This window comes from Schistocerca gregaria, chromosome 1 (assembly GCF_023897955.1).
Source record: "Schistocerca gregaria isolate iqSchGreg1 chromosome 1, iqSchGreg1.2, whole genome shotgun sequence".
Classification (NCBI taxonomy): Eukaryota; Metazoa; Arthropoda; class Insecta; order Orthoptera; family Acrididae; genus Schistocerca; species Schistocerca gregaria.
Genome location: NC_064920.1, coordinates 226,079,051 through 226,091,828, shown reverse-complemented (window position 1 = coordinate 226,091,828; position 12,778 = coordinate 226,079,051). Strand labels below are relative to the sequence as shown.

Sequence of the window (12,778 nt, the reverse complement as noted above, 5' to 3'; positions counted from 1 at the left end):
TGTGAAACAGGCATGATGGCAGACATCGAAGGTATTCACAGAGGTGAACATTTCGGACATGTGGCTCTCCGCAGCTCTCATGTACTTGATTAAAGCCACTAAAAAAGTTCAGCTGCGCACAAATCATTCATTATTCGGCCTGGATTTGGCATTAGCCTGCCATTAGGAATCTTGCTTTGTCGCCAATGACATCCAGTCTGCCATCGTGTATACTGCACAGTATCATTAGTGTTACATTTGTCAGGGAGAAGTTTTGAACATAATAGCCATGCAAATACAGAGTAGTTGTTAAAATGACGAGACAGAACAAGAAGCTCAAGCCAGCTTCAAAAGAAGACCAATTCCACACAATCATTGCGTTCAGATGCTCCGCGATGTACCTTCATACAACTCCCAACTGACAAACGCTGTCGAATAATAAATAATTTTTAAGCCACTTAAAGGTGATGTTTTTAGAAAGAAGCGTGGTTTATTAATTTTTGTAGAGAATCTGTTACGATCGTATTGAAAGTAGTCTGTTACATTTGTAACTTTCAATGTTTGATTATACGCGTAACAGCTCCCCTCCCCCCCCCCCCCCCCCTCCAAAAAAAAAAAAGGTTCAAATAGCTCTGAGCACTATGGGACTTACCTTCTCAGGTCATCAGTCCCCTAAAACTTAGAACTACTTAAACCTAGCTAACCTAAGGACACCACACACATCCATGCCCAATTCAGTATTCGAACCTGCGAACGTAGCGGTGGCGCGGTTTCAGACTGTAGCGTCTAGAACCACTCGGCCAGTCCGGCCGACCAGCTCCTCCATGTTTACTGCAAATATAAAGTTGCGTTGCTAGTTATTGATGTCGGCCACCATAGCTTTTGGCGACTCTTTTTTGTTTTGGTGAGCTTACGAGAAGATCTTACTTTTCAGTCTGGCGGAGCGGTACAACCCATACGAAAGGGAGACAGAGGTGTGCCCGGAACTTAAACGGGAGTCTTTGGAAGAAAGGTGATCTCTGGGAACGCTGTTTACCGATACCTTTTTGTTCTGGTGACCTTAGCAGAAAGTCTCATTTTGCAGTCTGATGGAGCCGGTGGAGCCCATAAAAAGACTGACAGATGTGCCTCACGAACTTAAACAGGAATCCATTGATGAGAGGTGACATCATTCTCGCGAAATCATCAAGCTTCTGCATACTCGATCGTAAGTTTCGGATACGGATCATGATGATGAGATGAGAATAATATTAGGGGGCACACAGAGACATTTACATATTTACTTGTCCTTGGTTATAAGCGGATGGCCGGCCGCAGTGGCCGAGTGGTTCTAGGCGCTACAGTCTGGAACCGCGCGACCGCTACGGTCGCAGGTTCGAATTCTGCCTCGGGCATGGATGTGTGTGATGTCCTTAGGTTAGTTAGGTTAAAGTAGTTCTAAGTTCTAGTGGACTGATGACCTCAAAAGTTAAGTCCCATATTGCTCAGAGCCATTTGAATCATAAGCGGATGAAACGAGACGGAAAAGAGATAGACTTTCACAAGTTTGATATTCTTGTGGGCGTGGAACAGCAGCAGACAAGATAAGTAATGGAAATGGAACACTAAGGCCTTGTTTTCAATGTATTTATTATTCAGGCGACTGGTTTTAAAGCTACGTTTGAGTAATTTTGAGTTTGTAATGGTACTTGAATTACGTAACCGTTGCAGCACCTCACCTCAACCTCTCGATACTTGCAATATTCTACTGTGTTTCTATAAAATAGTTAACATTTTTGCGACAACATTCAGATTTTATTTCATTAATGTAGAGGTACTTTGGTACATCGATTTGTTTATGTTGCAATGATATTATTCTTATGTGTATTCTTTCTTTTGTCGTACTTGTAACTCTGATTTTTTGGCGCGTATGCGGTTATTAGAGAGTCAAGTCTTGGTCGTAATGTTGAAAAGACGCAAACTGTGGTCAGTTTATGAAATGTGAACTTTAACAGTGAGGAAGATATTTCCAAATATGTTTTATATTGTGAAGTGATGTTTTGTGACTTACGTGATGTTGGAACAAAAGTAATAAAAAAGAAGTGTAACTTAAATTCGGAGTGCTGATTACTTTTTTACATCACCATTGTGCTAACTTGCAAAAGTTTAATCTTCAAGAATGGTTTACGAAACACATCTATAAAACTTTTTAATATCGCAGAATAACACCTAGACCTCTTTGCATCCGAGCTTGGATTCATCACTACCCAGATTTTCGACGATTGAGCCATGAGTTCACAACGTGACCAGCGTGGGAAACACGAAGAGTGCCTAGTTTATCCATTGTTTCATGAAATGACTTTATTAACTGTGCTCTAATGACACCTGCCACATAATGTAACTTTGTTGTTGCCCGACAATGCAATATTTAGCAGCGTGAGCAACACTCCAATCATAATTAAATTTTACCTTGTTGTGGTAGGGTTGTTAGAAGTTCTTACGACAAACCGCATAAGTACTTCCAGTCACTGGTTCATGTATCATAGAACCCATAGTGTTACTAGGTGCCGCGGACCGGTATTTATCAGGAGTGCATATTCCGACCGTGTAGTCACCATTGTCAAAAAGAGCTGATGATGGTAGGAAGTAACCGCCACCACGCACTGTACAGTGACACGTGGAGTGTGTGTAACGGAGGCGGATGTGAAGAATGTAACCGTAGCACGTGTGATTTCAGGACGTGGTGAGGTTCTGGCTGAACAAGGGCGTGGACGGCTTCAGGATGGACGCGATCCCGCACCTGTTCGAGAACGAGAGCTACCCAGACGAGGGGTGGGCGGGCCAGTACACCAAGCACCAGCCCAAGACGTACGAGATGGTGCAGCAGTGGCGGGCGCTGCTCGACTCCATCAACAGCGAGTGAGTCCTGACACGCCAAGTGCAGAGTCCACCAAAGAAATCGCAACGACTTCTTCAACTGCTGGAGTTTGTACTCAATGAAATAGCACCAAATTCCCCCTCAATCTGTGGTTTTCTATTTCATTTCCTCCTTCCCTTCCGAGTCCTTCACATTTGTCCTCAGGCTCTGTGCCTTACCTTCTTTTGCGTATATTCTCTTATTGTGTTAGTTCATATTTACAACAGTTACTGGAACTAAACCAAATTGGATCCGCCGGGTTATCCGAGAGCGCTACTGCGCTGCTTCTGGAGCGAATCCGTCTGGCGGATTAACGACGATGGCCCGTGTGCTGGCCATCCTGGATGTGTTTTTTAGGTGGTTTTCCACATCCCCCTAGGTGAATGCCGGGCTGGTCCCCATGTCACGCCTCAGTTACACGGCTCGCAGACATTTGAACACTTTCGAACTATTTCAAGGATTACACTAGTCTCAGACAAATGGGGTACACTAATTCCGTCCTGGGGGGGCACGGGGTGGCGGCAGGAAGAGCATCCGGCCACCCCTTCAGCTAACATTGCCAAATCCGATTAACCGTGCCGACCCTGCCTAACTGCGGGAAAAGGCACAAGCGAAAGAAAGATAGAACTGAAACTAAACTAAACTAAACTCCTCCCGAATAGGTCTCAGAAGACCCTAATCGTACTGACCGGCCACCATGTCATCCTCAGCCTGTGGACGTCATTAGATGCGGGTATAGAGGGGTGTGCTGTCAGCATGCCGCTCTCTCGGCCGTTGTCGGGTATTAGTCACAATTAGAAGTATTAAACTCAAATATTGTTAACAAACAGCTTTTAGGAACATCAACAGGAATGATCACAAAAGACCACTTGTACGATACGTAGATATCAGTCTTTGACTCACTGGTAAAATATTGGGAACATACACTCAGCCTGCGAAGGAGATTGCTTACAAAATATGCGTCAGACTCATCCTACATTTCTAATACGAAAGAGGACTAAAAGGGGATACTGAATGTATTTAAGGAGGAACAGTACTTATGGTCACAGGTTTGAGCACAAGAGGATGTAATGGAAATTCTAACGTAGCTCAATTGGCGGCTGCGTGAAGATAGACGCCAGTTATTCTCCGCAGTTGAAAGACGGATCACACCGCCAGCAGGCAGCGCCCCCGTTTATGCAAATGCGAAACCCAGCTGTCTGGTGGGTTGCCGCCCACTTTGGCGCTCTTCGTACTATGTCGTTTACGCCGAGAGCTAAATCACAGTAATTACACGATTCCGTGCCTTCCCCAGTTGTGGGGTTAATAAGGTTTTCCACCATGCTAAACCAATGGCTGCTTAATAATAGAATTCCAAAAGGCTGATATACACTATCTGACCAACTAGTGGAAATTAATGACGAGGCTGGTCTTATTACGGCCTGAACTCTGCGGGAGATATTTCAGTGACGTGTCTGAATGTCTGTGAAGGAATCGTAGACCATTCCTCCTCAAGAGCCGAAACCAGAAAGCTCGTGATATTGGGCGCTGAGATTTGCAGCGATGTTTATATTCTAACTTATCCCACTGACTTCATATTGGGAATCCGGACAGGCCAGTCCATCTCATGAATCTGATTTTCCACAAACTATTGCTCACAGACGTTGCTTTACAGCAGGGTGCGCTGCAGTTCTAATATGAACAGTTATCGTCTACTAACTATTTCTGTGCTGTAAGAGTAGACAATTCAGTGAAATGTGAACGTATCCTTCCGTTTTTTTTATCATTTTCTTCAGTAGAGTAAACCACGAAAAACACCCCCACACACTACCACCACCTACTCCGTACTTAACTATAGACACAACAAGAGTATATGATGGCAGGTAATGTTCTACAGGCATTCGGTAAATGGGAACCCTTCCATAGGATTGCCACAGGATATAGCACGATTAATCACTCCAGATCACTCTATTTGAGTCATCCTCTGTCCGGTTGCGTCAATCCTCCCACCAGCGAAAGCCTCGGTTAGCAGTGATTACAGAAACGTGTGGCTTATGAAGAGCAGCTTGATCACTGTATCCCATTCTTTCTGACTCCTTTCGTACAATCAATGCGCTACCAGGGGTGTTGGTAGCACTTTAAAACTCACGAGTGATTCGTTCTGCTGATTCGATGCGACTGTCCACAACACCCTACGCACTGCTCGATGGTTCCTGACGTCGCCTTGTTTCAGCTATGATTTTTCCTTCGCGTATCGTGGTTCGGTAGAGTCGCATATCCACAAGCCGCCAGATCGATAAGAGGAGAATGTACCAGGCACTGCTGTTTTTCTAGATGGGTTCTCTCACCAGCAGTTGTGTCTGGATCGTTGGCTGAGCTAAGTCGTCTGATGCTTGTAACTGCAGTTTCTGTTCATTCATCACCACCTGAAATCACAGCAACATCACTAACAGTCGACATGCGCAGCTTTTGAAAGTTTAAAATGTCCGTGATGGATTTACTACTCACGCTACATCCAATGATTAGTCCACGTTCGAAGTCAATGAGCTCTCCCGATCTACCAGTACTGCGGTTACTGCTTTTCTACTGAAACACGTTACCCCCATCTGCGTTTATACTAGCGGGTCGTCCTCACGTGACATCTAGATTTCGATTCCGCAGTACTATAGGGGTGTCCAGATACGTTTGAGAAGATGATCTACTATGTTCAGCAACGTCAGACCTCGCCTGTTGCAAAATGCGACTGCAGCATTGGTGTTCTAATCTCAGGTCCTCCATCGTACGTGTGGTCTGGCCTATATAAAGTATACCACACAGACAAGGAATTTTGTGTTATCCAGCCTTCCACAACAATAAATCATCTTTCACCGAACCGAGAAAGTCTTTAATTTGAAATTTCCGGAAGATCCTGCCTACAAATGTTGCCAACTCCCGGAAGAAAAGTTGTGGATTTTGCTATCATACTGTCAGTGAGATTCTAGGTTTTGATCAGTAATAATGGCTTGTTCATTTCTCCACTTTCCCTGAAGACTGCCCTTTGATGTGCGAAAGCCGTAGGCGAACTCTCAGAACCGTTATCTGTATGTGTCCTATGTGCAAGTGGCTTAAGCCCACTCAGGATTTGCGAAGTGTGTTGGCATCTCGAATGCTGTGAGTATAAATGCACGTTAATAGGATTATGCCAAAATGATTGACCCATAGGGCCATCATTCTTACGTTTGACTAAGACAGCCAAGAACAAGAAACAAACACCTTTTCTACTCGCAAAATAAACGAGATATCCTTATGAATGAATTTGAGATGGTGCAAAAACACCACTATTTTGTCCTTTCCACTTTGAAAGTGTCATCAGCGTAGCCCAAAAAGCAAAAGCTTTAACTACTGCTGATTCCACGGATCTTATCTCAAAATCGTCTATACAAATAATTGACCACCATGTCGATCCCGTCAGTCCATTCAAGAAACTTCTTTTCTAAACGCAAAATAGTTAGAGGTAAGAGTACAGCGCAGTAAGTTTGTGACGTCCACTTGAAATTTGTTGCCGGTCATTGCAGGAGACACCTAATAGTACCCTTGTAAACAGGGATACCACATCAAAGCTAAGTATTCCGAGTTGTTTAGGAGTATTTCGAGATAATGTTATTACGAATTTCCGAAAACACCCTTTCACACCTGTTTTATTTCAGCCCTCCGGTACAGAGCATTTAAAAAAAAGTGTTACAGGATACAGTACTGGTGGAAACTAGACGGAAAGTTGCCAACGGCCTTGCTGCATTGGTAACACCGGTTCCAGTCAGATCACCGACATTAAGTGCTGCCGGGCTTGGCTAGCACTTCAATGGATGACCGAGCGCTGCTGGCAAGCAGGGTGCTCTCAGGCCTTGTGAGGCCAGTTGGGGAGCAACATGATTGAGACAATGGCCGAGAGGGAAGTGTGCTGACGGCTTGCCCCTTCAACGGACAATACGAGAATGGAATAGAAGAGAGAACCGATAGAAGTACTCAAAGTACCCTCCGCCATACACCGCCAGGCGGCTTGCAGAGTATGGATGTAGATGTAGATGTAGATATCCGCATCCAATGAAGCCTGTCGGCTCAAGATTATACGGCGGATGATCGGCCAGTTGAGTCTTCCGAGGCCTGATCGAACGGAGACAGAGAAGAAAAGTTCTTTTAATTGTATGTCCGGATACCGATACCTGTTGAGATATGGGCAGTTTTACGTGTGGCGAGTAAATTTTAGTATTCGGTGATAGGCCGTCTTACAGATTCAATTCACTACACGACGAATTACCAACGGTATTGGAGTTAAGTGACCCTTGCAGAAAGATAGTGATTGTGATTTGTGCACAAAGGGTATTCCCCGGTTCTCTATAGGTCGTGGGACGGTACCTCACCGCAACGTTACGTGGACAATGGGATGGTCGAGCGGATCTAGTAGTATGACCTTCCGATCATCGGACATGAATCAGTTGGGATCCATGCTATAGCCCATTGAAAATGTGCAGGTTTTAGAGGAGCGTGTGACCAATTCATGTGACACAATCTGAGAGGAGCTAGGTGTATTTCAATGGATGCGTGATTCACTGCGAAGAAGGGTTAAAGTGTGTGACAGATTGCGTAGTGACTATACAGGGTGAGTCACCTAACGTTACCGCTGGATATATTCCGTAAACCACATCGAATACTGAAGAAACGATTCCACAGACCGAACGTGAGGAAAGGGGCTAGAGTAATTACTTAATACAAACCATACAAAAATGCACGGAAGTATGTTTTTTAACACAAACCTACGTTTTTTTTAAATGGAACCGCGTTAGTTTTGTTAGCACGTCTGAACATATAAACAAATACGTAATCATTGCCGTTTGTTGCATTGTAAAATGTTTATTACATCCGGAAATATTGTAACTTAAAAATGACGCCACCCCATTGGTCCTCACTTCACTGCAGGGGCCTAAACAGCTACAACATACATCGCGTTTCTACAGAATGATCTGCCAACGTTGCTCGAAAATGTCCCACTGGAAACGCGTCGACGTAGGTAGTATCAGCATGATGGTGCACCTGCACATTCCGCAATTAACACTATGCTGACCCTTGACAGGATGTTCGACGGGCGTTTCATAGGACGTGGAGGACGCATAAATTGGCCATCCCGTTCTCCTGATCTTACACCTCTGGACTTCTGTCTGTGGGTTACGTTAAAAGAGAATATGTTCCGTGATGTGCCTACAATCCCAGAGGATATGAAACACCGTATTGTGGCAGCCTGCGGCGACATTACACCAGATGTACTGCGGCGTGTACGACATTCATTACACCAGATTTTGCAGTTGTGTGCAGCAAATGATGGCCACCACATTGAACATCTATTGGCCTCACATGTCGGGACACACTCTATTCCACTCCGTAATTGAAAACGGAAACCACGTGTGTACGTGTGCCTCACCTCTCATGGTAATGTACATGTGCGTCAGTGAAAAAGACCAATAAAAAGGTGTTAGCATGTGGACGTAACGTGCTGTTCCAGTCTCTGCTGTACCTAAGGCCCATCACCGTTCCCTCTGGATCCTTACGTAATCCGGTGCTCTCCGATACACACGATCGAACAGTGGAGGAGTGGTACTCAAGCGTCAACTTTAGGTTACAATGTCTCCGGATGTAATTAACGTTTTACAATGCAACAAACGGCGCTGATTATGTATTTGTTTATATGTTCAGATGTGCTAACAAAACTAACGGGTTCCGTTTAAAAAATGTAGGTTTGTGTTAAAAAACATACTTCCGTGCATTTTGTATGGTTTGTATTAACCATTTACACTAGCTCCTCTCCTCACGTTCGGTCTGTGCAATCGATTCGCCAGTATTTGACGTGGTTTACGAAATATATCCAGCGGTAATGTTAGGTGACTCACCCTGTATACTGCACTGTCTATAGCGTTCACTTCTACGTAACAAGCAAATGGGAATGAGAGGACAGACTGTTCCACATTCGAACAGATACTGGTTTCTGGGCATATCATTACAGGAACGTTTCTTCTAGACTGAGTCAGTTCTACCTCCTTCATGAAAATGTGACACAATTGTTTCAGCAAGACGTATCACTCTGAGAACAATGCAGAAGGTAATTCTGTCTGCAGGGCGGTGATGGTGACGGAGTGCTACGGGTCGATGGACGAGATCGCAGGATACTACGGGAATGCCACCAACCCTGGAGCGCACTTCTCTTTCAACTTCCAGCTCGTCTACGTGGAGGCCCAGAACTCTGCCTCTGACGTCAAGAATACAATCGATGTCTGGATCGACGGTGCTAAGAGGCTCAATCTCTGGAGCAACTGGGTGGTAATGTTCATAATTTCCAATATGTCTCTGCTATGTTGCCATTTCGTGCCATCTAGACTAACACATGTAATATCGCTAATATTGCTGCTAGTAGCTATTGTATTTCATCTTATTGCTTCATTCCTGTTCTTCGTTTTCAGCAGCGAGAAGTTTATTTCTTGTCATTCGCTCACTTTGTCTGTATGTCTAGGCAGCGTTTCTGTTATCACCTTAAAGATTTGAATTGATTGCCATTTCTTTCTGTATGTATCCCACATAGTAGTTCCTTTCATCTTAATGTACTTCCCTACAACTTTTGTTTTAGAATTCCTTTCTCATATAACCAGCTCAAATTTAATGAAACAAAACATTGTCTCGATCAATATATTTATTATTTTGGTTACCGGTTTAGGCATCTGGACAGATCATCTTCATACCTAAAAAAGAAAAGATTAGGCTGTAACGTAACGTTATTCTTTCAGACAAACTGTTACTTGCAGCAGTAGTTTCACATCCGCAGATCATCTGTTCAGAATACCGAAACTAGTAATGAAAATAATAGTAATAATAATAATGAACTTGCTCTAGATAGGGATTTCCTTTTTACAAGTAGCAAAAACAGTTCTATAAGACAATACGCCTTCAGTTATATGCTCTAATCTTACGTCACACTTTTTTAGAATATAATCTCTTTAGTACTAACGTGTATTTTCTGTATTGTGAGCCCTTCATTTGTTTTCACACTTAAAATGTTGGAGAAAAACTGTGTTTTACAATTTAAATATCTTTTTTCGTGTTTTCATTATGTAAGCATTCCTGTACTTCATCCTCGTATTCAAGTCATCATAAGTGGTCTTTGTACAGCTACACATTTACTTTGTCTGAAGTATTAGATAAAAACAACTGCTTAGTATAAAACGACGACAAACGCTGCCTTTTTTGCGTATTGGTGCTTCTTCTCCTGTTTTACAAAATCATGTATAATGTATTCTAATAGTAATCCCCATAATTATCAGCTAAGTGGAGTATCGGTGCTAATAATTATTTTTTGTCGGGCCTGGTGGCTACTGGTCAAACGCGTTACTGTAAACTGACAGGTCACGACATCGACCCGCGGGCGAACCACAGAAATTTTCAATCTGCCTTTCACGTAATCTTCACCTACCAAACATTTGAGCAATCCCCAGGAACGACGCGGCATTGGGCATTGTGATAAATGTAGGCCCCCTTTCCTAGGGGGAAATATGAGAGTCAGAATTGTGATTATAGGTCTTGCACCTAACTCTAAATTTCTAATTAGATTTGAAACCTAGCACGTGCGTTTATAGCATAAAAATATATATACTCCCCTATGGGCATGAATAGAATACCAGTGGCAATACAATTATTTCTTATATTTTTTAGCCTTTGGGGTGAATAGGAACATGTAAAAGTCTGTTTTGGAACTATCAGAATAAGACAGAAAATTTATTCGGTTCAAAAAAGATTTATTCGATACAACAATAAAAACATTGCAAGAATTGTGGCTTTTTATTCTGTTTTCCAAATACAGTTTTTTAAATATAATTATTTTATTGTAACATCAAATTCATGAACTTTGTTTGCTCGTTAATACCTTTATTCCCTAGACATGATGTTTAAGAATGATATATTTGAACTTACAAATCGTATCCACAGAAGAAACGAAGAGCTTTCGAACAACATTTCCTTTAGTAAACAAATGAGGCTCTGTCCGTTAACGTGTTTAATCGGCCTCGTTTTTCTTTCTTTTGTCAGCATTACCTTTGCCTTCAAAAGAACAGATTTTAGGTGTTTACTACCCAAATTACTGATTGCTTTGCTCATATACTTTAATCACAGCTTAATGTCCTTAGTTGAGAACAGGTGGTTCTTCATTTTCATCAAATTCTTGGTCTTCCCCTGAAGAGACACAGACGCTTACTGTTTCTGTGTCTTGCGGTAGCGTTCTCGCTTTCCGCGCACGGGGTCCCGGGTTCGATTCCCGGCGGGGTCAGGGATTTTCTCTGCCTCGAGATGACTGGATGTTGTGTGTCTTTTATCATCATTTCATCCTCATTAAGTCGCCGTAGTGGGGTTAAAGAACTTGTGGAGCGGCGGCCGAACCGCCCCGCGAGGGGTTTCCCGGCCACCAATGCCATACGCTAATCATCATCATCGCTGTTTCTGTCCTTCACACAGATTCCGAAAACACAAGCCTACATTTGAAATTAGGTGAAATGCAAATCATACTGAATTATACTCTGAAACTGAGCTTTTGGTTAACGAAATGGTAATACAATTTTCCTTACCAGGTACTTAGAAATCAAATTCGAAGTAAGGAAATTCGACACCTCTTCTGATATTATACTTACACGAATATGATGTCGCTTCTTTCGGGCATGTCAGAAAGAACAGACACCATATCCATGTAAGTATATAGTTCTGGCAATACCAGCCATGACCTTCTTCTTCTGTGCGGATGCACACATATTCCCCGAACTCTTACGGGACTTGGTAAGAACGTCTTCCACGAGTAATGAGAGTGTTGAGGTGGGACACTGCGAATGTAGTGTGTGGACATATAGGGTGAGAATGCGGGTCTCGCTGGAGGAGTGCGCGAGGTAGTCCCTGCAGGTGCACTATCGTCTGTGCCCTCGGTGGCTCAGATGGATACAGCGTCTGCCATGTAAGCAGCAGATCCCGGGTCCGAGTCCCGGTCGGGGCACACATTTTCAACTGTCCCCGCTGATATTTATCAACGCCTGTAAGCAGCTGGCGGTATTAGTATAATTCTAATTTTTTCCGATGTTAGTCATAAACAAAACACCAACTGAGAGGGTCACCAACTTTGAAATTCATATTTCCCTATTACTTTGTTTCACTGCCGAAGCTAGACAAACAGATCTTTGAATGACATTCCCATTTATGTTCTGAAAAGACACTAAAGAAATTTTTTGAAATTTTCTTTCAATGTAACCATTGCTTCTATTCACCCCATCTTACAATACTAATCATAAAGCATTCATGGAAAATTATTAGTGAATGAAAGACTAGAATGAAGGTTCCTGTTAGTTTAAAACTGTGTCCGTATTGGGACTCTAAAGCAGCACCTTTCCATTTCGCGGGCAAATACTGTTATCGGCTAGGCTATCCAGGCACGAAAAACACCTGACAGTTTTACTTCGGTCAGTGCGTCTTTCTTACCTTCCAAAAGTTCAAAGAAATTTTCCTGTACCACTTATGGGAGTGTGGACATACAAGGTGAGAATGTGAGTCTTGCGCAAGGCGTACGCGAGAAAGTCCCTACAGTTGCACTATCGTCTGTGTCCTCGGTGGCTCAGATGGATAGAGCGTCAGGAAAGTCGCAGTTCGTAGTAATAGACGGCAAATCATCGACTAAAACTGAAGTGATATCAGTTGTTCCCCAGGGAAGCGTCCTGGGACCTCTGCTGTTCGTGATCTATATAAATGACCTAGGTGACAATCTGAGCAGTTCTCTTAGGTTGTTCGCAGATGATGCTGTAATTTACCGTCTAGTAAGGTCATCCGAAGACCAGTATCAGTTGCAAAGCGATTTAGAAAAGATTGCTGTGTGGTGTG

General features: G+C 43.2%; 1 protein-coding gene across 1 annotated transcript in view; it reads left to right on the top strand.

Annotated features, from left to right (window-relative positions):
* The window catches only part of LOC126339955 (uncharacterized), a 284,117-nt gene that overhangs the window by 238,632 nt on the left and 32,707 nt on the right, over positions 1–12,778 (top strand). The window contains exons 15-16 of the mRNA XM_050001678.1: positions 2,696–2,877; positions 8,998–9,199. Of these exons, the coding sequence (XP_049857635.1) occupies positions 2,696–2,877; positions 8,998–9,199 (384 nt within the window). The remainder of the gene's footprint in view (positions 1–2,695; positions 2,878–8,997; positions 9,200–12,778) is intronic.